At 39.2% G+C, this 21423-nt stretch overlaps 1 protein-coding gene across 1 annotated transcript in view; it reads left to right on the forward strand.

Moving 5' to 3' along the window:
- The window catches only part of PLPPR5 (phospholipid phosphatase related 5), a 121852-nt gene extending 118115 nt beyond the window's left edge, over positions 1–3737 (forward strand). The window contains exon 7 of the mRNA XM_017729845.1: positions 2619–3737. Within this exon, the coding sequence (XP_017585334.1) occupies positions 2619–2651 (33 nt within the window). The 3' untranslated portion in view covers positions 2652–3737. The remainder of the gene's footprint in view (positions 1–2618) is intronic.
- The last annotated feature ends 17686 nt before the right edge of the window (positions 3738–21423 follow it).

Genomic DNA, 21423 nt, shown 5'->3' on the forward strand with positions numbered 1-21423 from the left:
TAATTTCCCATGGAGTTGGAGAAGCTGAGGTCTTGTGCATGGATTTTTGCTTGTCTTCCTGCATCTGTGTGAATCTGTTTGCTGACAGTAGTCTCACTCTGAACTTTGTCACAGTACATCTAAGCAGATGTGAAAGAGTTGAAATAGTTACTCCAGAGGGATGCTATTTGTTTGGGGTTTTTTTCTGCCGTCTCAGCAAGGCTTATTTGTAGTTTTGCCTGAGATGATACTGTGAAAAAGCATGAATAACCAGACAGTTGCATGGATCTGTCTCAGTGATTCTTGCCATCAGCAAGTGATTAATTTTGACCTAGTTATGCATCGCCCTGCTGATTCCATTGGAAATGAATTGACAGGCCTTCAGTAGGGTCCAAATCAATAGGTCCATGATCAGCAGCTTAGCAGTTCTCTTTGAGGGCTTATTGAGGAAGGGGGATTTTCTTCTGTGTTATTATATCCCATGCTCTGCATGTCTTCCCAGGGATGGTGACCTGCTCATTTTGGAAGTATAGCTGGCAGGAGTGTGAACCACATTCTCTTTTCCCTAAATAATAGTTATCCAGTCTTGAATTAATGCCACATGAAAGAGTATTTGGTTCTCTGCATCACAGACAAATGTGTGTCGCTTATAGACAGGGATGGCACATAGCAGGACTTGAAAGAATTGATTAAAATAAAGACAAATTCTTTTTTCCCCTCCAATTCCACATTTTTAGATCATCTTACTTATGAAAAAGGTGACTAATTTTAGTTTAAGTTGACAGGATGACTTTTCAGATTTAAATAAAGAGAAAAAGTAAATATAATGAAGAAAATGTCTTAATAGCCTCACAGAAACTCCAGAGCTATTGAGTTTGCCCATTGTATCATCTTTTGTATACTCAAAACAGAAGATGGCCAGCCAACCAAAATGCTTGGAGTTGATTTTTTTTTTTCTAATTAGGAAGTCTAATTTTGCATTTCTTCTGCAGAATCAAAATCTGAAAGCAATAACATTTGTTGCTATTTTTTACTGAAAACATTTTCATAGAAAGTTGCACTCTTTTTTTTCCTAATGCTTTTTTGAAAAATCTGGCTATGGTTTAATAATTGTTGTTTATTTAAAATATAAATTCTGTTTGGGGGAAGATGCTCACCTAGATGCTCACTATTAAGTAGTATTCTTCTATGAAAGCTGTCCTAAAATACAGCAAGAACATGGCTAGAGCTAAAGTGTATATTGTAGGGGAGGTGGAAGAGAGCCTCTCCTCCTGGACACAGCACAGTTATGGCACCGGGAGAGAGGGAGCAAAGCTGCCAGCCTGGCTTGGAGATGGGGGGGATATGGGGCTGCTCTCCAAGCAGCCTTGATACTGGAGAATCAAGGTATTTCTAATTTCCTCTCTCTAATGTGAAAAACAAAGATGCCTGCCTGTCTCCCCCTGCTCAGACTGATAGACAAATATTCAGGCAGTTTAAAGAACTGAGAAATAGAAATTTATATGGTGGGCATTGTTTCTCTCCAGCACTTTTGATGGTGTGTGATAAGAGATTTTCTGAAGGACTTCTCTTAAGCAAAAAGATGGAGACTCCACTCTCCTCAAGTTATCCCTATCCCCCTCCTCTTCAGCTCACTCCTCTCTTCTGAGTTTGATCTGCTCCAGGAGGCACAGAGATGAGAAAAATCTACAGTGCTTTGCATGGTGCTTTACCCTCTGTGCATTCTTGTGCTTGGGAACAAACACATGGCTTAACATCAAGGTTCCCTTTACTAATTTCACACACAGCATGTTTTGTAAAAAATGGTGGCAGCCAAGGGTACTGTGTGCCCAAAGGGAAAATACGCTTCCTTTGGATCCTGCACATCACTGTGTGGTTGAGTGTTTACCTTCAGGTGTTTGCAGAGTCACTTGCTTTGGCTCGAGTATGAAAAAGCCGCCAAGCTCTTTGGGGTGCTGCAGGGTTTTTAGAATCGCACAGAGAATGTTCGTGTTCCAGTGCACATCTCGGTGCTCTTAAGAGTCGTCCCATTGAAGGAGAGTGGAAAATGTTCTTAGATTGCAAGTGAACACTGGTGATTCTGAAAAAAAAAAGAATTGAATGTAAGTTCTCAACTGCCAAATGCAACTTGATTGTAAGCATTTTGCTACTTGATTCAGTGCCATTGAGCTCATGGGGATAAATTAATCTTTAAAAATTAATATTAAAATTGTACTTGCATTGAAATGGAATATTATAATCTGTGAGAAACTTCCATTTTAATTCCTAGGAATTTTGTTTTCAATTATGAATAACATAGCAATAAAAGTACAGCTAACTCAATTATTCACATTTAATTTAAATTTAAACTTAATTTAAAACAAACCAAAACCAACTAAAATTAAAATATAATAGAACCATCACACTTTATTACTTTGTTCAGCATACTTCCCTATCCAGTCTTTCAGCAGTTAAGAATTGCTATGGGAGTGGGTGAGAGCACTGCAGTGAAAATCAGTTTTATTTACATCATCCTGCAATAGTCTCCAAGTACAAGGCTGCCCTTCAAGCACAGGAGGCAAAAGTTTTCACAATGGTGACTGCTGTCTATCTGTGTGGTTTTGTGGTTTTTATCTGTTTGTTTTTCCTTTAACTCGTAGAACCACATCACGGCCTTTGCAGAAGTCACATGATGTTGACGCTGATGTATATTCACTCCATTGGACTTCATCTCTTTTCACAGCCCACACATGATATTTGCAGTGTATCAAAAATAAGAAATTTTTAGAAGTCCTATTTCTGACTTGATTTTTACATCACTAAAATGATACCAACATTTTGAAGAATTCTTAAATATTAGAACGTCACTTTACTTTCTAGCAAAAATATTAACTGTTTACTTTTATGATGGAATGGGACAAACTGAGCACTAATTATCTGACATTACCCTCTATTTTGGCTTCTCATTGTTTTTAATGGTTCATGTACCTATTCCAACAGTACTTTGTATTTTGATTTAACTTTGATTTTTAAAATCTACATTTTTAATTCAGCATGAACTTGTTTCCATTTGAGGCAATTTCAGTGTGTAAAAACTAGACAAATACTATGTTCTGTATGAAAATGCTGTTTGCACATTGTATTACGCTGTATTCCATGTAAGATATCATTCAAACAGTATGTTATATGTAAGACTGGTGCTTCTGCTTTTGAAGAGAAAAAAATGCCAATTTTTACTGTAATAAGTATTGTATCATAATTAAAAGTTTATTTATTTGGATATTTTCCTGACATATTTGTAGTTGAATTGTTGTTTTGTAGTTCTTGAATGTCTTGGATGATATATATGTATCTAGGCTAAAAGAAATGAAAATAATATAGAAAGTTTGATCTTTGATATATTCTTTATTACTAATGATATCCCATGAAAGGTTAAGGGCTCCGTTCTTAGCTTAGCATATCTGATGGGAAGCTGTGCTATTCATAAATCACTTAAACAGATTATCCAAGGAAGCCTGCATCTTTGCATGATTGTTGTGCTCCCTGATACAATTGCTGGGAGAACAGGTGCTAAGACAAGAAGAGGGTCACTGGCTTAGTGAGAAAAGTTCATCTGAGTTTCTACTCTCCATTTACATGGAAAACCCATGGAAAAACCAAAATGGCTCAATTAATTTTTTTCAGCCTAAGTGACCAGGACAGGCAGACTTTCTCTCCAACAAAGCTTTTTATCTCTATTTGTGTTTCAGGCTCATATTCTTTAAAAAAAAAAAAAAAAACCAACAAAAAACCAAACCCTCTGCCAGTCTGCATGGTGTTGACGAATTGGTTTTTCTTCAACATCAGCCAATGTTACCATATCTCTGTTACTGCTGTGAATACTCAGATTAAGCCTCCCCTTTGAAAGACAGATTTGCTGACTATTCATAGTGAAGTTGTCCTATAAAAACTGAGCATCAAATGGATCTGAATATTGTAAATGCTGAAGACATTCTTAACATCTGCCAGAGAGTTTTCCTCTGGCAAGAGCTGATAAAATGCTAGCACTATAGAAACATTGAGAATACTATTGGTCAGTGCAGGCTGTTGAGTATTTTAGGCCTTAAATTTTCCACAGTTCAGTGTATTTCCTGTGCATTAATCATTGTTAGAGTATGTTAGAAACACAAGGATGTAGAATCAGGTATATTTTTTCTATGATGAATTTTAAGGCATTCTCACGTAGTCATCAGGTAATGCCTGCTTTTACTTTTTGTTTTAACCTCTGCTTTCAATAAAATGCAACTACCTAAAGAGTGCTTGGCAAACAGGGCAAGGCCAAGTCATCTTTGAGTGCAATAGATATGCCACGAAGTCATTGTGCTATTAAGAGATTGAATTAAGATAATAATTTGATTGTTAATTGATAATTAGATTAAAAGCTGAGAATTAAGAGATTGAAGAAATATATCCGTGGGGAGAAAAGACCTAGAATAGAGTCCTTAGCTACAACTAGGTTACTTAGGTGATTGAAAATCCACCTTTATTAGACTATCAACTGTGTTTACAAAATTGTAGTAGATCCAAAGTTTGTATCACCGTGTTGGGCACACTTACCCTGCTCTTAGTCTAGCTAGTTAGGTTCCAAGGTACTAATGATTTTTCTGTGTGCAGATTTAAATGAAATCTTCACTCATTTTTGCATGGTAGCAAATCTGCATTTTTTATATCTGATTTATAAGATTACCAAGAGATTCTTTTATGTTAAAAGAGATGACTCTTTTTCAGTGTACTGTATATCATCAGCTTGTAACTGGTCTCTTTCTCAGGATCTTTCCCAGTCAAATATTTGGGTTAAATTTATCATACTATCTCTGTGAACCAGCAGTGAGAAAACAAAAAGAGAGACACTCTGCTGTATAATGTATTTTTAAATAAAATAATTTTTCATTCATATGTAGTGTATTTTTTTAGATGTCTGCTTTACATACATTTGATTGATAGTGTGCATATAACAAAATGATGATTTTATGTAAATTGCATTTGGTGACATATTTTCTTGATTAACCAGGAATCCCCAGTTAACTACCTTCCCTTAGAGGTGGTTCTGGTGAAATTGAAAAGCATGTGAGGAAGAGCTGTATTGCAGAGTTCACAGCCTGTTAGGGAAGGACTCTCCCCAGAATGTGGACCAGCCAAGTTCCAAGGCACTACTTTGATAGATTTTCAGAAGTGGCAAGAATTTGCCCTCTCACATCTGTAACTCTCCACCTCTTCCATTCTGGACCTAGAAAAGCTTTCAGGAGGAACAAACTGCCAAAACAAAAGTAAGTTGGCACTTTTTTACTAAAATGGCTTTTTGGTGATTGCTTTTAAAAAAAATCCCAGTGATGAGCAAGCATCATTCCTCATTCGAGGAATATTCTGGTACAGAGTGGTTCCTACTGAAAACAGTGTGGTTGAACCATTTCAGTGGTTTTGAATGCAACTGATTTTATTATTCTTGTGGACCTTTTCTGTGTGTACTTCAGTGAAACAGCTCTGCTCTATTTATAAATGAGATGTTTGAGAAGCACCCCTAATGTTATATGCTGCTGTGTTCCTAAAAATGGAATTTGTAAGGCATATGGGGACACCAGCTGGGCTCCTATCCATACCATTTTAGATTCTCTTATATGGATTCTGCTGTTCGTTTATAATCAGGAACTGCATAAGACATACGGTGATAGCATCCAGGCTCACATTTCTTCAGCTTTTAAAAATGTTCATTTTAACAATATATATTAGAAGAGGATAATGTTGGTATTTTTTAGCTGCAATTTTCTTTACTGTTTGCTGTTGCCTTCTAATTTTGTTGCTGCCCAAGATCACAGTAAGTGCAACAGTCCATTTGCACATTATGTTAGCAGGGAGCTTTTTATACTCTTTTTGAAGTCTAATTTTGGAATTTCTGAGGCTTGCCATCAGAAAGCAGAGTGCATTACATTTTAAGAGCAGATAAACTGAGTCTGTTTTGATCAAATACATCCCTGGCCATCTGCATGGCCTCGGCCTTGAGGACACTCAGGAGCATTTGCAGGCAGAAGGGCGAGCAGACCTCTAGACCTCTCAGCCCTGCAGCACCTCCCTCCAGGCACATCAAGAGCACTTTTACCCAGCTCTGCCTCTCACAGCTGCCTCAACCCCAGCTTACCGGATTTTCCTGCTGTACACCAGCATGAACACTTTCTTTCTCCCCTCAAGCACCCCTGAGAGACTGGACAGATCTTGAAGCGCACTACAAGCATGACTGCAGCTGGAGCCAGCGGCTGCCTGGTTCTCACTTGGACAAGGGGAAAGCTAAAGGAGGACCTAGTATGGCTCCAGCTTTTGGCCTTCTCCTCCACTTTCTAGGCCTTCTGGTTTTCAGGGATTTCCATAAAAGAAAGTAAAGCAAATCTTTACAGTCTCTGCCCACTTGAACTTCTGCTGTGTGCCTAGGGTTGTGAAAGCTTTACGCTTGCTATTGGCCACTAGGGACTTTCCACTATAACACAGTGTTGCCTTTTTGTCACCCTCTCCTGTGTGAAGATGGCTGAAAAACCTTCTTAGAGTTTCCAGGTTTGACCTGATGTTCAGGGAAGAAGACCCTGTGAACACCCCAGAAAGACCCCTGCCAGGGTGGCAGTTGAAGCCCTCGTGTGACTGTGATAAGCCTGGTTGTTTGCTCAGCACTTGCCCAGACCAAGGTATGACTAACAGGTTTGCTGTTCATACTAAGCTGCTTGTATTTGCCTCATCATGAAGCCTCAGTCCCTTTCCAACACAGAGGATTAGGTGCTTGGTTCCATGGTCAGTATTGGAGCTTGTTCTTTCTCTGTAGAGAATCCTAGGAATTGCAGCATATCCTGCATGAAACTTGCCCCCTGTGTCTGCTGATGCTCTCCTAGACAAACTGAAGGTAAGTGAGGTGTCATTCCAAGGTGCTTAGCTACCACTTGCCTGTAACCATACCATGATCCAGGCATTTGGTGATTGCTGTAGCTGGAAGCACTATAACCAGCCTGTGCCCAGGCTACAGCTGTATGTTTTCTGAGAGCTGGTGTCCAGTTCTCTGCCTATCGTGTCCTTGAACTCAATTTCTTCTATTCCAGTTATCAGCTCTTGATAGTCTGTACTGCTGTGAGATGTGATATTCACAAGGCATAAGGGGGTCATGGCTGTGTTCATCAGCAGACCATTTTAGGTAGCCTTTCATGCCTTCTACTCTGGTCTGTGGTCACTGGCTGTGTAAAACATTTGGAAGTAGGTTAATCTAATTTAATTAGGACAACTGAACGAAAGTTTGCACCCAGAGGTTTTATATAATTCTAACTAATCCACAGCAAATCTCTAGCTAATTCAGATAAACCATCCTGAATTGTCCCCTGTGTGGACAAGTCCCAAGCCTTTTTTTTTTTTTTCCCTGGAGTAGTCTGCTGTTTTAATATCTTCCCCTAGTGACTACAGCCAGAACAGTGTGCAGCAGTCAGCTTCCTGAGGTTTTATATAATTCTAACTAATCCACAGCAAATCTCTAGCTAATTCAGATAAACCATCCTGAATTGTCCCCTGTGTGGACAAGTCCCAAGCCTTTTTTTTTTTTCCCTGGAGTAGTCTGCTGTTTTAATATCTTCCCCTAGTGACTACAGCCAGAACAGTGTGCAGCAGTCAGCTTCCTGAAGAACTACCGAATCCATTCTCTAAAACAGGGGCATAGAAGCCCCAGTAAAGATCTCGAGTCCCTAAAACCAAATTCTTGGCACCAGTGTTCTCATCTGACAGTGTTCACAGCAAAATAAACAAAAGTAAGAAACCAAATCCTTTTCCTGACGAATTTCTCCCTACATACCAATGTTAAACCTAAATACATACATTCTGCAGGAACAGGGAACTTGTAATCTTGGTGGCAATCTTTAATGTAGTTCTGAGTGCAAGATGCTTGAGCTGTGAATTCCTAGGATTGCTCCAAAGTAGGCAAATAATTCTAAAAAAGAGGGAGTGAACATGTCTATAACAGTAAAAGAAAAACTAGAGCTACAAAATGAGAAGAGGATGAATTTCAGAAGCAGGGGAAAAGCCTTCTTATACTCGTTAGCAGGTGTGCCAATTTGAGGTAGATTTGCTGTATTTTTCTAACATAAAATATTAATATTTAGTGGATGGCATTTCTATGTTTTTTGAATATTGCAGTAGAAGAAAACTGCTGCTTTTAGTCTGCTGTTTCTGCTAAGAAATCATCTGCTGTTTCATACTCTTTGCTACTGTTGCTTAAGGAAAAGCAGCTACTGTTCCTTCCTTAGCAACCTCTATTTATAAAGTAGCAACTGACAAAGATATTCTATTCAAATATTCTAAAAATAAGTCTGATGTGATGAGAATAAAGTGCTTATTTAGCAAAACAAAAGAAAATGTCCTTTAGTTCCCTTTGAAGACAGGGGACTTGAAGCTAGTCCTAGTAGGAAACTAGGAAGAAGATAAGACCCCTGCCTTTTGCCAGCAGTTTACAATGTTATCAAGACAAGGTGATAGATCTTCTTTGAGATTAATACTCTTTTTTTTTTTTTTTTTGTCCCCTGAGAATTTAGAGAAAACATTGTAAGGATATTGGCTTGGAGCATATAATCTTACAAAGAAAAACATAGAATGTCGTTGGTTTTGTATTAGGTGTACTCTGTGGAGTTACCCTCAAAGGCAGTGAACACCAGCCCAGTAGAGGGGGAATAGAAAGACTAAACAAACTATTTCTTGTCAGTTGGAGGGTGACAGATTTCCCACGCTATGTCTTTTCAGGAAACCAAATGAGTAGGGAGACTTGATATCAACTGATTATGTGGCAGAATTCTGTCATCCTGGGTCTCCTATGGGAATGCCTGCTTACAGTGTATATGTTTCATTCAATTAACATTTTGTTTAGAAGAACAGATAATTTTTAGATGTTTGATCCTTAGTTCTTCATCAGATTAAGCAAAGTTGATACTCCCATGGCATTGGAAACTATGCTGCTGCCTTTTATTTTCTGCCTGATGACCTGGCTTCCCTGCATATTGAAGGTAAAAGGCTGTATACTGCATTTTAATAAAATTAATAAAATGGACTTCAGGAATCTGGTGACCTGCATATAGAGCTTAAGAAAATCTCTCTCGTGGATGTAATTTCTTTCGAAACTTGGGATTGTAAACTCAGTTCTACCTGTATACCGCTATAAACCTGAGACGAAAAGCTTCTTATAGTTGAGGGGAAGAGTCACTCTACGGGCTCAGTGGAAGAGCCTACAAGCCTTGAGCACCGTGGTGGAAGACACCACAGGAGTTTGGTCACCTAGGAGTTTCTTTATGACTTGCTTGATCCCATGTGTTTTGATTTTCAAATGTCCCACTCACTGCACTGTGGTTGTGGTTTCGTTTGGAAGGAAGATTGCTGAGAAGCATACGTGTTAACACAAAAGAGAACAGTACTATGGCTTTCTTCTTCATCCTCATTAGCTTTTAGTATACCTGCATTACTGCCTTTTGCTACATGGCTCTGTGCCCAGTCTTCACTTTCTGACCCTGCTTCTGGCATTTGTATTTCTCAGTAGATGTCACATACTGCTGTGTCACATTGTATAATAACCAGCAAGTGAATTGGACTTAGGCCTTTGCCAGCATAAAATTTCTTTTTCTGATGCAGGTATGAATATAAAAATAGAAAAATGTGGTGTGGTACCAATTATTTTAATGGTAGTAGAGCAACAGCAGAAAATAAGATTGTTTCAGAAGAAAAATGAAGGGTGATGATGAAAATTTGATAATAAATGTGAATGAGGTAATTTAAGCTAAAGAGAATTCTGAATACAACTCAGATTTCAAAGGATACAACTTGCAATGACTTTATGGACAGTGAATAAGAATTTCCTACACAGCTGGTAAAGCAAATAGATCATACTAGATTAATTCATGACACTGCAGATCCCACAGGGAGTTGTCTGACCATCATGTTTATAGGCACAAATATGGCCTGAATTTGTGACAAGTCAAAAACTAATGGGAAAGCCAAGATGTTCAAGACTGTGTGTATCATACCTTCTGCAATATAACAGGAAAGAAAATTGGTCAGGAAAGGCCTAGATAGTGCTCTTGTTGATTCTGGTTTGTTTAATTCTAGGTGGGAGTTGGGGAGGGAGGATGCTGGTTTTTCATCTTTTTATCATTTGCAAATTGGACAGCCACCTTGTGTCCTCCTGCTTTGAGAGGCAACCCATACCCCACCCTGATTTGGCTTTGAATTAGACCTCAGATGTAGGCCACCTGCTGCAAATCCAGTTGTACCTCCTCTCCTGCACATCTCTGCTCTTGCCACTACTCCAGCCTGTGCTTATAGACCATCAGCAAACAGCTTTTTCATTTGAGGAGTACACAGGAGAGCTGCACCTTCCCCTGTCACTGCTGATCTGTAGCTAGAGCTGAGGTACACAGCCGTGCTTCCTCCTGCTGGGGGAAGAAGCCATGCCATGGTTTTAGTTGCTGATGAGTTTTTGCACACTTGTATTGTTAGATTGGTATTGTTCTTCCTTACAGACTTGGTTGTTGCAAGAGGCTGCAAGTGATTAATGATTAGCCCTGGAATATGGGAAGGCCCTTTCATCTGCCAGATGGGGACTAGAATTATGATGAGAATTTATCAGCTATGGCTCCCAGAATCTTCCACATGTCCTGGCATAGCCCTTTTCCAGGACAGTATGTTATCAGAATAGGATTTCAATTTGCCTTATTCCGTGAGTATGAGATAGATGTGATTTCTATTCATTCTCTGTAACGTATGATGTCTTGTATTTCATACGCCAGTTTCTTGTTCATGATTAGTTTTTGAACTTACTCACTTTTCCGTGTTGGTCTTTTATAATGCTCTTAGTTCCAGATGGCAGCATACATTAACCTGACATCAAAAATTTTCCATTTCCCTTCAATGCCATTTCTCTCTGCTGAGTTTTACACCTCAGCAGTGTTTAAGCATTTCATCTTCCTCATTGTTTGATGTTGGTTTGCAGTACATCATAGATAAACACATACCTTCTCCTTGCACTTTTCAACACCTGGGCTCCTGTCTCGCTGCGTCAGTGGGGGAACTGTGAAATTCTGCCAGCTGCTGTTATTGTTGGGTTTAAGTGCTGGTTTCAGTGCAGAGGTACGGGCAAGGAGAAATGTGACACTTTCCAACAGCAGGGAGAGACCTCCTGTCCTGGGCAGCAGTGTCCTCATGGCTCTTATGGCACAGTCACTTACAAGACTTGGGAAGCTCTGACATAGGCAGGTGTGGTCCTGCTCTCATATTCAGTGTTATTGTCACAGTAACAGCTGTATTTTGCTGTTTTGCCCATACATCTCTGTTTCTGTGTCAGTGGGGTCCAAGTGGAGTAAGTAATGCCAGAAATAGAGAGGGCCCCTGACACTTCCATTTTCTGCTGTCTGCCCCACGTGCCAATCTGCAACATGCTACTGTGTCAGTGCACGTATCACCTCATCTGCTGTCACATCCATCCTTCAGAAACCACTGACCGTGTCATTGCCAAGGGATCAACACAATGTTGACTCTCTCCCTTGTCTCATTCCCTCCCTTTACTCACTACTGTTACTCCTTTTGACTTTGTATTTTAGCAAAGACCAATACACAACAGAAGTAGCACTGTTTATGACTGTATTTGCTTACTACACATCTGGCTACAAGTGTGGTGTGATTTATATCTATTAGACTGTAGATCCTTTGCAGTATGAATTGTCTGTATCTGAGTCTGCAAGGCACTTTATAAAAGGGACTTTCATCCCATATGGGACCTTTAAGCGTCATCCACATTTTCTGTAGAAACTTGTATCTGTCTAGGAGACATTTGGATCCCATTGCTGAGCACAGTATTTGCAAACCTGGAATAGTGGCTGCAGAACTGGGGTGCTCCAGCCAGTCTAAAAACATGAAGGAGCAGTCAGGATATATGAACATCTTTTATTCTGCTGAAGGCTTGATTTCTGTGAAAGAGGGAAGGCATGAAAATAAAATTGATTAACTAATTAATAAAATAAATAAATTTTAAAGGAGCAAGAAATTTGTCTAAAGATTTAAAGAGATATTTAGATATTAAGATTCTGAAGGAGAAAAGCTTACTAAATCCTGGTTCCAGCTGGGAGAGAGTTAATTTTCTTCCTAGTAACTGTGTTTTGGGTGTTTTGGATTTAGTATGAGAATACTGCTGGTAATACACTGATGGTTTAGATGTTAAGAAGTTCTCACTCTAAATGAAGGCTTTTTCAGTTTCCCATGCTCTGCCAGCAAACAGGTGCACAAGAAGCTGGGAGGGAGCAGAGCTGGTAACGCTGACCCAAGCTGGCCAGAGGGATATTCCACACCACAGAAGGTCATGCTCCGTCAATAAACTGGGGGGAGTTGGCCAAGAGCTGCTGACCACTGCTTGGAGATGGGCTGGGCATCAGTTAGAGAGTGGTGAGCATTGTGTATCACATGTGTTTCCTGTGGTTTAGTCCTCTCTTTTTTCATCTCCATTCTTCTTGTTGTTATTATTATTATCATCTATGTTTGGGTTTTTTGGGGGTGTGGTTTTTGTTTTGTTTCATCCTTTTTTACTTTATTTTAATTATTAAGTTGTTCTTATTTCAGCCTACAGTTTTTACCTTTTTCTGATTCTCCTCCCTGTCTCACCAGTGGGGATGCAGTGGGTGAGTGGGTCTGTGGTAGTCAGTTGATTGCTGGGTAAAACCATGATAAGCACATCAGGTGAAAAATCACCAAAAAAAATCTCTGCCAAAAAGGGAGCTTTCCAGATATTTCACTGAAGAAACAATGTAGAAACTCAGAGAAATGCAAATAGATTTCTGCCTTTTCTCTGAGACTGAGCCTTTTGCTGTGCCATCCTATGCAGGAAATTGCAGTATATGCTCAGTGTACAAAAGTATAAATTGACTGTATTTATAGATTATAGTTATGTAACGGGTTTGTTTTCTGACCCGCTGTTCCCTGAATGGAGCTCATCATGATCACTATGAGCAATCAAGTGGAGTTTTGCTGAATACAGTTGTGCAGGCAGGACTTCCTGATATCAGCTAGATAAAAAACAGCTTAGCAGCTGGGGGTGATGACTACTGAATCCATCATTCCCCGATTCCCTTATCACATACCCATGCTCCTACAAAAAGATACTATAACAAAATCACTCAATTTATGACCTGACCAATAGAAATTTCAACTGTTGATAATAGCATTACAGTTTCTAATTACAGCAGTGATTAGAGGCTTCTAGACAAACTGGCAATTTAGGTACAGTTTGACTTTAGGTATCAGAGTTCTGATGTTTCGTGCTGCTCATTTATTTCTGGAGAGGTCTAGAAGCAAGATCTGTCAGGCAGAGGGTGAAGGAACATCAGGAAAGAGTTCTGCAGCCAGGTGAGTGCATTTTGGGTAATGACATAGGGCTCCATTTATCGGATAAGGTACTCAGCTTTATAGGACTCTATAGCTATAAGAAGGTGCCATAGGAGGATTCACACTCATCTTCTATTAAAGCATTTGGTCACTATGGTATCTAAAAGCAACATCATCTACATCATGGTAAGAGATCTTCTCATCCTAGTATAGTAATCTGCTCCCTGCCACACCTCCCAGCCCCCAGATATTTCTGAAGCACCTAGGAGACTCCAGAGAAGTGAAAGTTCAGTTTGAAGGAACTGAGGAATTTTTTTCTCTCTTTAATAGGTGTCTTCTGCATCTTTTAGTACCTGCCCTCAGACTTAGCCTAATGAACCAAAGCTTGGGAAGTGGAAATGCAAGATCCCGCCAATAGAAAATCTTAGCTTGAGTTGGCAGATAATAAATCATTAAGAATTGGTGGCAGACAGGAAAATTACGGGACATACATTAAATTTTCTTGAAAACTAAAAAAATAATGCATTTCTCCTTTCTGTTAATTTACTGGATACTCTTATGACAAAGACTAAACATAGAGGAAACATATAAAGCTGTATTTCCTCAAAACAAAAATACCATTCAAGAGTTGTTTTATTTTCCTGAGTTCTGATTTCTTTCACCTACCACAATCCTAAAACAATCGAAAGAACCCTCAAATATATGCTTGCTTATAATGCTTAAACCGATGTTTAAAATGAGCAGGGGATTGTGGTTGGCTGGATATCGACCAGTGTGGTCACCCAGGTAAGCAGAACACATTGCAGTTCGACTTGTTTTTCAGCAAAAGCAGCCAGTTTGACCCTTATGCATTAATTCTGATAGCAAAGGACCTGCTCCCTTGGCTTGTTTCCCCTGACTGTAATTAAAAACTGCTTATTGCCTTTGGGACTCTACTCCTCTGTAAACCTGCTCTTTTCAGCAGCAAAGAAGCAGCTGTTAGAAATGAGCATTTCTCTTATTCCTGTTTCTCTCTTCTCCTGGTCTCCATGTCCCCCCAGCTAGTAACAGAGAAGCAGGATGTTGCAGAGAGCAGCAAAAAGATCTGAGTCCATCTTTCTCATCCCCTATTCTTCAAAAATTGTGTTTTAAAGGTCACCTTAGTTGCAGATATGTTTGTAGCTGTCTTATTTCCTTTGCTAAATGGAGTTTAGCCTGATTTGTCATCCAAGATCTTAGTCATTTGGATGAGAAAATCTGTAGTACATTCTGTATTCTGGCTAAGCTCCAAGTATGTTCTGCCTGGCTTAATTTACTCAGTGCCACCAACAGACTGATAGAGTTTTTGCTTCCTGTTCTTCCATTTGGTATAGTGTTGTCCACCACTGAAACAGCCAGTTCTAGGTGGTCACTGGGCAAAAATGGTAGTGGCTGAAAAGGCAGGTTGCCCTGGGCCAGCCAGCCAGCACCCAGCAGCATGGTGCTGGCTGGTGGTCTGGCCTCACTAGCTTAGGGGATATTGTTGTCAAGGTCCTTAGAAAGCTTTCACAAGGATGACAGGTGCATAAACTGTGTCCAGACTGGTTTTTGAGCATGAAATTTGCCTCGTGTTTACCTTGTTTGGAAACAGTTTCATAAAGCATGAAGAACCATAGGAGAAATATTACAAGGAAAGCTCTGTCTAAAGGCAGGAAGATACATAACTTAATTCTGAAAGGCATCAATAGATTACTAGGTTTCATATTTGCATATTCTGTAGCCAACGCAGCAATGCCTTTCCGGGTTTGGCTGAAGTCTGTGGCAGAGATTGGTTGCTGAGTTTTCTCACACCTTGATATCTGTCTAACTATAAAAAACAGAACTAATGGAAGAACAGTCAGGTAAATACATGAAACATATTATTATAAAGTGTGAAAGGACAGGGGGATAGATGGGGAATACAGATTTGGAAATATGGAAAGTATGTTTAAAGCAGGACATTCAGTCTGGAAAGCAGTGCATATAAGAATGAGATGCCTGTGCTTTGAAAGTCATTCTTCATAGAGAAATCACATTCTAATTTGAGTTTTGTATGGAGTTGTTCTTTATTATTTTGTAAAGTCAGTGAAGTTCTCTAAGTGCTTATAAAAAGTTACATTACTTCTAAAAGTATTTAAGTTTATTTAATAGCTATTTTTATACAAATAGATCTCTTTTTGATTACTATAAGCTTGAATTTAAGCCTGAACAGATGGTAGTAGACCTAGCTTAGGTGAGCTACAGCTGACTTTGGCTTTTCCAAGCTGTTGGTAGCAATTTTAATTTTTTCTGTTGTTGGGCCAAAGTTTTCAAATGCATTTTAACTTTCAAATATTAGTATTTTTTCAAAGGCATTAACTGCCCATATCTACTTGAATGTGCTTATGTCCGGATGAAGCAGTCTAATATTAGGCTAAGAATTTGGTTTTGGGCTTAATGTGCTGGCAGTTATTAGCTGATGCTGGAATGATCCTACAAGGGTCAGCTTGAAAAGCTTAGTTTTTTTGGCTTTATGCAGTGAAGTAGGATTGCATAGGATGCTGGGCTGTGGCAGTACATTGCTATGAGATAGACACAGTGAAGGGCTTCCAGAAATGCTGAGGAGCTCAGCTTGAGGTTTTGGATTTCTCTCAAGCTCTTGATGAGCTCATTGGACACAGCCAGCAGGAACTGAAAGCAATGAGTGGCTCATCACTTAGTTAGCGAGGGCAGAGGCGACCCAAACAGTCCGTGCAGGACAGATTAGCCTGGAAAGATTCCCAGGAAGAAAAAGTATAAAAGCAGAGATTATACCTCCTTCCAGCAGGGTGGTGGAGAAGGCAGGTCTTGAATTCTGATTCTGAAGGCAGGCCTTGAATTCCCCCTTCTAGCGTGTGCTCTGAGGACAGACGTGGCAAGGAGTGCTCTCCTGCATGGAGTGACCTTGCTTCTTCCTTCTGAGGTGTTTGTGCTGGCCACAATGTCAAAGACTGCCCAGCCAGCTCCTGCTAGGCCATAAAATAGTCTCTGCAGGAAGCTGTTTCTTCTGGCCAGGAAAAGGTGTTTATATACCATAGCTGAGGGATTTGCTAAAGAGGCTGTAGAAACCGAATGTCAAATGCTTTAGCTTTCAGTGAGAGTTCAGTAGATTAACTTTAGTGTGCCTATGAAAGGCAGAGTCTGTGCTATTCATTTGAGAATTTTAAGTGGCAGATCCATGGATTCTGAAGAGCCCTTTCTTGAAATCATAGTTTGTGGCTTTTTAAAAGCTCTTAAGTTCCATATTGGAATATTGCTCCTGAAGGAAAGAAATCTTTATTTTGACTCTAGTGTGCATTAGGATATTTCACATGCTTACAGGAAAGAGCTATACAATGTTCAGTTTGGGAAACCTAGTTCTGCTGCACTTAGCACAAGTAATTTAGTAATATTTCTGCCCCTACTTGTCTTTGAATAAACCAGAAAGAAAACAACACAAGGCTTAATTTTCCAATATCTCTGATGTTGACTTGAAACTTCCAGTTTAGATGAGTATCTTTTGGAAAGAGAAGAGAGAAGAAAAAGTTTGGAGAGCTTATTTATTGGCTTGCAGGCTGAGGGTTGGAGGTTTGGAGTTTTTTAACCTCTGTGGAAACCTGGGCAAGTCACTGGGAAGAAAAGCCTGTGACTTATCCCACAGCTACTGAGCAGGCAATTTAGAGGAAGTACTGGAGGAGGGCTGACCCTTCAGAGGATGGAGAACCCTTTCTGCATTGATTGCTCACACATCACAGCATGGATGTTCATTCATATTCTCCCAGTGTCAGTTGTTTCTCTCAGTGGTAAAACAAAGCAGTGGCTCCTATAGGCAGGGATGTTGACTTTCAGGGCCAGGTTGGTAACCCTCGTGATGCTGCTGAAAAAGAAATATTAAACCTGCTCTGTGGATGTTGACCACCCTATCAGCTTGCCTTGCATCCTCAGTGGTTGTCACAAGCTATCACGATCCAGTCACTGAAAATGTTTTTCTACTATTTTAAAAATACATACTTAAATGTAATTTGTTAAATTAGGTCCCTACCAGTAGTTCTTGACAACCAGGTTTTAGTCCAGGGCAAATTATTTAAGGTACAAAACACAGAATAAACAAATTTGAAATGAAAATGCAATCAACTTTGAAAGCACCAATGGTTCTGCTGTAATAAGTTTATCTTCATGCCTCAAGCAGTCTTCTAATGGAAAAAAAAAGTATTAAATTGTGTTTATGACATATTATGGCATTTCTGGCATTTCATTGCATAATAATATTCCCATGTTAGAGAAGAATCTGTGTCCTTGCATTTAAGCATGAGAATGTTTCTCTGATGTTCAAGAGTCCATTTTAAAATGAAATTTTACAGTCCTTACCATCATTCATTTGTAGAGCCTAGCAGGATTTTATTAAAAAGAATTTCTAATGTATTAGTGATAATTTAGGCTTCTTTGTCCAAACAATTGAACATGCAATTTAATTTAGAGAAGCCTGTGATGATTAAAATATGAAAAAACCAAGTCATGCAAAAGCTGAGTTTCTTCTGTAATGCAATTAATATAATGAAATTTGTTTCGAGATTAAGGGTAGATCCTGTATCTATATTTCATTTTTGTAATTTTTTCAAGTAATGAGTTAAACTCTATAAACTTTATTAAAATATTTTAACTTTATAGAGTTTTTCTGGTTATCACTTTCTGGATTTTATGCAACCTACCCACTGTGTTGTAATACAATATTAATAATACATGATATTTTCATTTTATTTGGTAATGTGTACACATTTAAAATAATGGAAGAACAGTTCTGCAGCACTCGTTGATGATTCACTGCAGTGCTGCACAGTGTACTTGCAATTCATTTCCAATATCATCTGCAGCTGTTATAATAGTGCATTGTACATTTGCAGGCTGAGATCACTTGGAAATAAAAACAAGATTTAAAATATTTACAAGTAGTAAATAAACAAAGAATTATGTTCTTCATGCTCTTTACTGCAGATGCTTTTATAGTTACTTCAGAACACCTCAGGACCTACCTAGTAGTTTATAGATAATAATATCCAATTAAACTATATAGTTTTTGTCCACACATCACCTCTCTGAAACAGTCTGGTGGATAGGGAACCAAACAGAGCATGCAGAGGTTTTGTTTTTGTTGATTCAGTGTCAGTAAATTTTCTCTTGTACTGGATTGCTGCCAACTGGTTTTTTTTTTTTCTTTTTCTTCCTTTTCCCCTTCAGGAGTTAGAAAACAATTTATTTTTCAAGGGGACTGGTAGCAGAAATAGCTTTTTATGCTAGCAGTGGTATAGGAAAATTATTCTTACTCAATTGTGTACCTTGCACAGTTTTTACAGCTATTTCCAACATATTACTGAGTATTTATTTTAATGGTTATTGCTGACACTTGTAAGTACTGTGTACTGTTCATAACCACTTGTGACTCTGTCCACAGTACACCTTCTGTGCATGTGGGTGTTACAACAGACTTATATTTAATTCTACAAATGTCATTGTGGGCTTCTGAGAGCTAATTTTCATACCCTAGTGACTTCCTCTGCCTCCTCTTTGCTCCTGCTGGATTTGGATGCAGACATGTGCCATGACTCAAGCTGTCGCCCATCCGCTGTCACCTTGTCCTGCCACATCAGTGCAAGGAGTGCTTGCTATTCAATGGACACCCTCCAGTGCTCCTCGGGGCTTGGAGCAGTCCTGGCACTGGCACTTCTGGAGTTAGTGCTTCAGCATGAATTGTGGCCCCCACCGTGTTCATTAGACATTTTGTTGGGAAGATCTAAAATACTGTATTGCAGAAAACACCTTCTGTTGTGAATTAGGAATGGTTCAGAAAAGTTCCTGATGGAATTGCAAGTTGAAGTTGCTGAACTTGGAGCTGGGCTCTTTGTAGCCGCCGCTCTCCAATGTGCACGTTTTGGGACAAAAGTCTTTATTCTCTGAGGCTTTTCTCACTAGGGACTTTGGTGTTTAGCAGTATTTACAGTTTAGACTATCCTGATTGGAAGTGAGAAAATCAGGAATGCAGCATTGTTCCTGCTTTCTGCCTGACTAAATATACAAACGCTTTGTTAAAACAGACTCGTGGTTTAAGTTGTTTTGTCAAAGTGGGTTTTGTCAGTAATAAAATACAAGATGAAGTCTCTTCATTAGGGGGCAATAATAGTGCAAGTTTGCAAACATGATTTGTGTAGACAGAAAATAGTGTGTAGATCATAAACAGCTGAGGAAAATAACATAAATCATAGTAGGGCATAATGTAATGCACTGCTATTTCTTACAGGTTGTTTTCTTTGCCAGAGAGAATTCCTTCTAATATTAAAAACGATGGAAAACTTTTTCTTTTTTATTTTTTAATAGTAGTGCAAACTGCATGGAATATTAAAGAAATTATAATACTGAGAAAAGACATTATTTATTGCAGTGCTAAATAGAGATAAATGAATTATTGTGTAGATTACGAGGATGTGAATCACTGAAAAGCAGTGTATAGAGACTGTGGTGCACTTAGTGGAAGTGTAGTTTCAGGGTTAGAGCTGTTTAGCAGTAGCCAGAAATCAGGGATAATGTTAAAATTCTGGGGTATTTTAGTTCAAGTTGTATAACAGTTACACTTGCTCTATTTGCACTTGTAGAAAGAGACTGGATCAATTTCTATATTGATTAGCAGTTTACTCACGGGTTTTGACTGCGGCAGGATCTGATGCTTTTCCAATAAGTCCTACATTAAAAGTAATAAACTGCAATAAATCTGATTACTCTCAAACTTAGTTCTTTGAGAACCAGTAGTATTTTAATAAAATAAATATATTGTTATCTCTTCCACTGGGGTTTTTCATTTGAGAAGAAACAGCTATCTGAATACATTGTGTGAACTGAGCAGATCTGACTAACATTTTAAGCTTATTGTGTATCATATAGTTTGCCACAATATGCAAGGAGATGATGTTTTGGGGCAAACAGTTGTATTCCTGTGGGTTATCATTTTGATGTGGTTAATTACATGTACAGTTGTAAGCTTAAGGTATTCTGTTCCTTTTGGCAAAGATTAATCAATGCAGAAATTGTAGAGAATAACCTGGATTTTCATACATGAAATTTCCTCCCTTACTTACCATCTTTCAAAAAACCTTCCTCACTTGTATTTCCCTTTGTAATTTTCTTTGCTATAGGAATAGTAGTGTGTTCAAAGGCGGTCATTTAATTTTGATAACATGACAACTGTAGTATTTTTTTTCTTGTGATCTGATCTGTTTCTCTTAGGTTTTCAAAGTAGCTTCCCATAACAAATGCCACAGGCTGCAGAATCCTTAATGTTAAGATAGTGCTTTGATTAAGAGATAGGCAGCCAGTGAATTAGAAATGCTGGTCCTCTCATGCCAAACTGTAACTTTGATTAGTCATTAGCAATAAATACAGAAGTCATACCGAAACATCCTCCTCACTCATAGATAAATATTACGTGTCATGCCTGTCTCTTTTGAAGCAATCCCTCCTGTTCTTGGCAAAAATGACCAGCAGCCATTGTGTGGCACAGTAGCAGCAAGCAGTAGAGTGGTCCATGAAATATTATGTCAGTTATGTAGGGATGAAGGGCATAAAAAAATACATACATGAAGTGCCTTGCATAGACAGCAATAGCTGCAGTTTACCTCGGTCAATCTTTTTAGTATCAATTTTTCTCACAGTGCATCCTGTTTCCTAGTGGATCATCTAGGCTGTGTGGTTTCCCTAAAGCCCCATTCAGCTGTGGGATCTCTCTCACTGAGGTGAGCAGGCCAGTATCTGTACATTTTTCAGGTGCTTTCTCAAGCGGTCTCTTTGCTACCAGAGCCACAGGTGGTGCAAGGTGGGAGCTGCAGCTCCAGGCTTCCCGTAGGACTCTTTGGGCTCCACACGGAGAGCTGAGGCAGGTCCATAGGACAAGGCTTTAAAAGGCCAGACTACCAACCAGCATCCAGCCCCAGCTGTCGAGGGAAGTGCAGGGCTGTGCCAGTGCAGAGAGTGTGACAGAGCCCTACAGGGTCACTCACACCTGAGCAGCCTAGGGGGCAG

Source organism: Corvus brachyrhynchos, unplaced genomic scaffold (assembly GCF_000691975.1).
Source record: "Corvus brachyrhynchos isolate BGI_N302 unplaced genomic scaffold, ASM69197v1 scaffold101, whole genome shotgun sequence".
NCBI lineage: Eukaryota > Metazoa > Chordata > Aves > Passeriformes > Corvidae > Corvus > Corvus brachyrhynchos.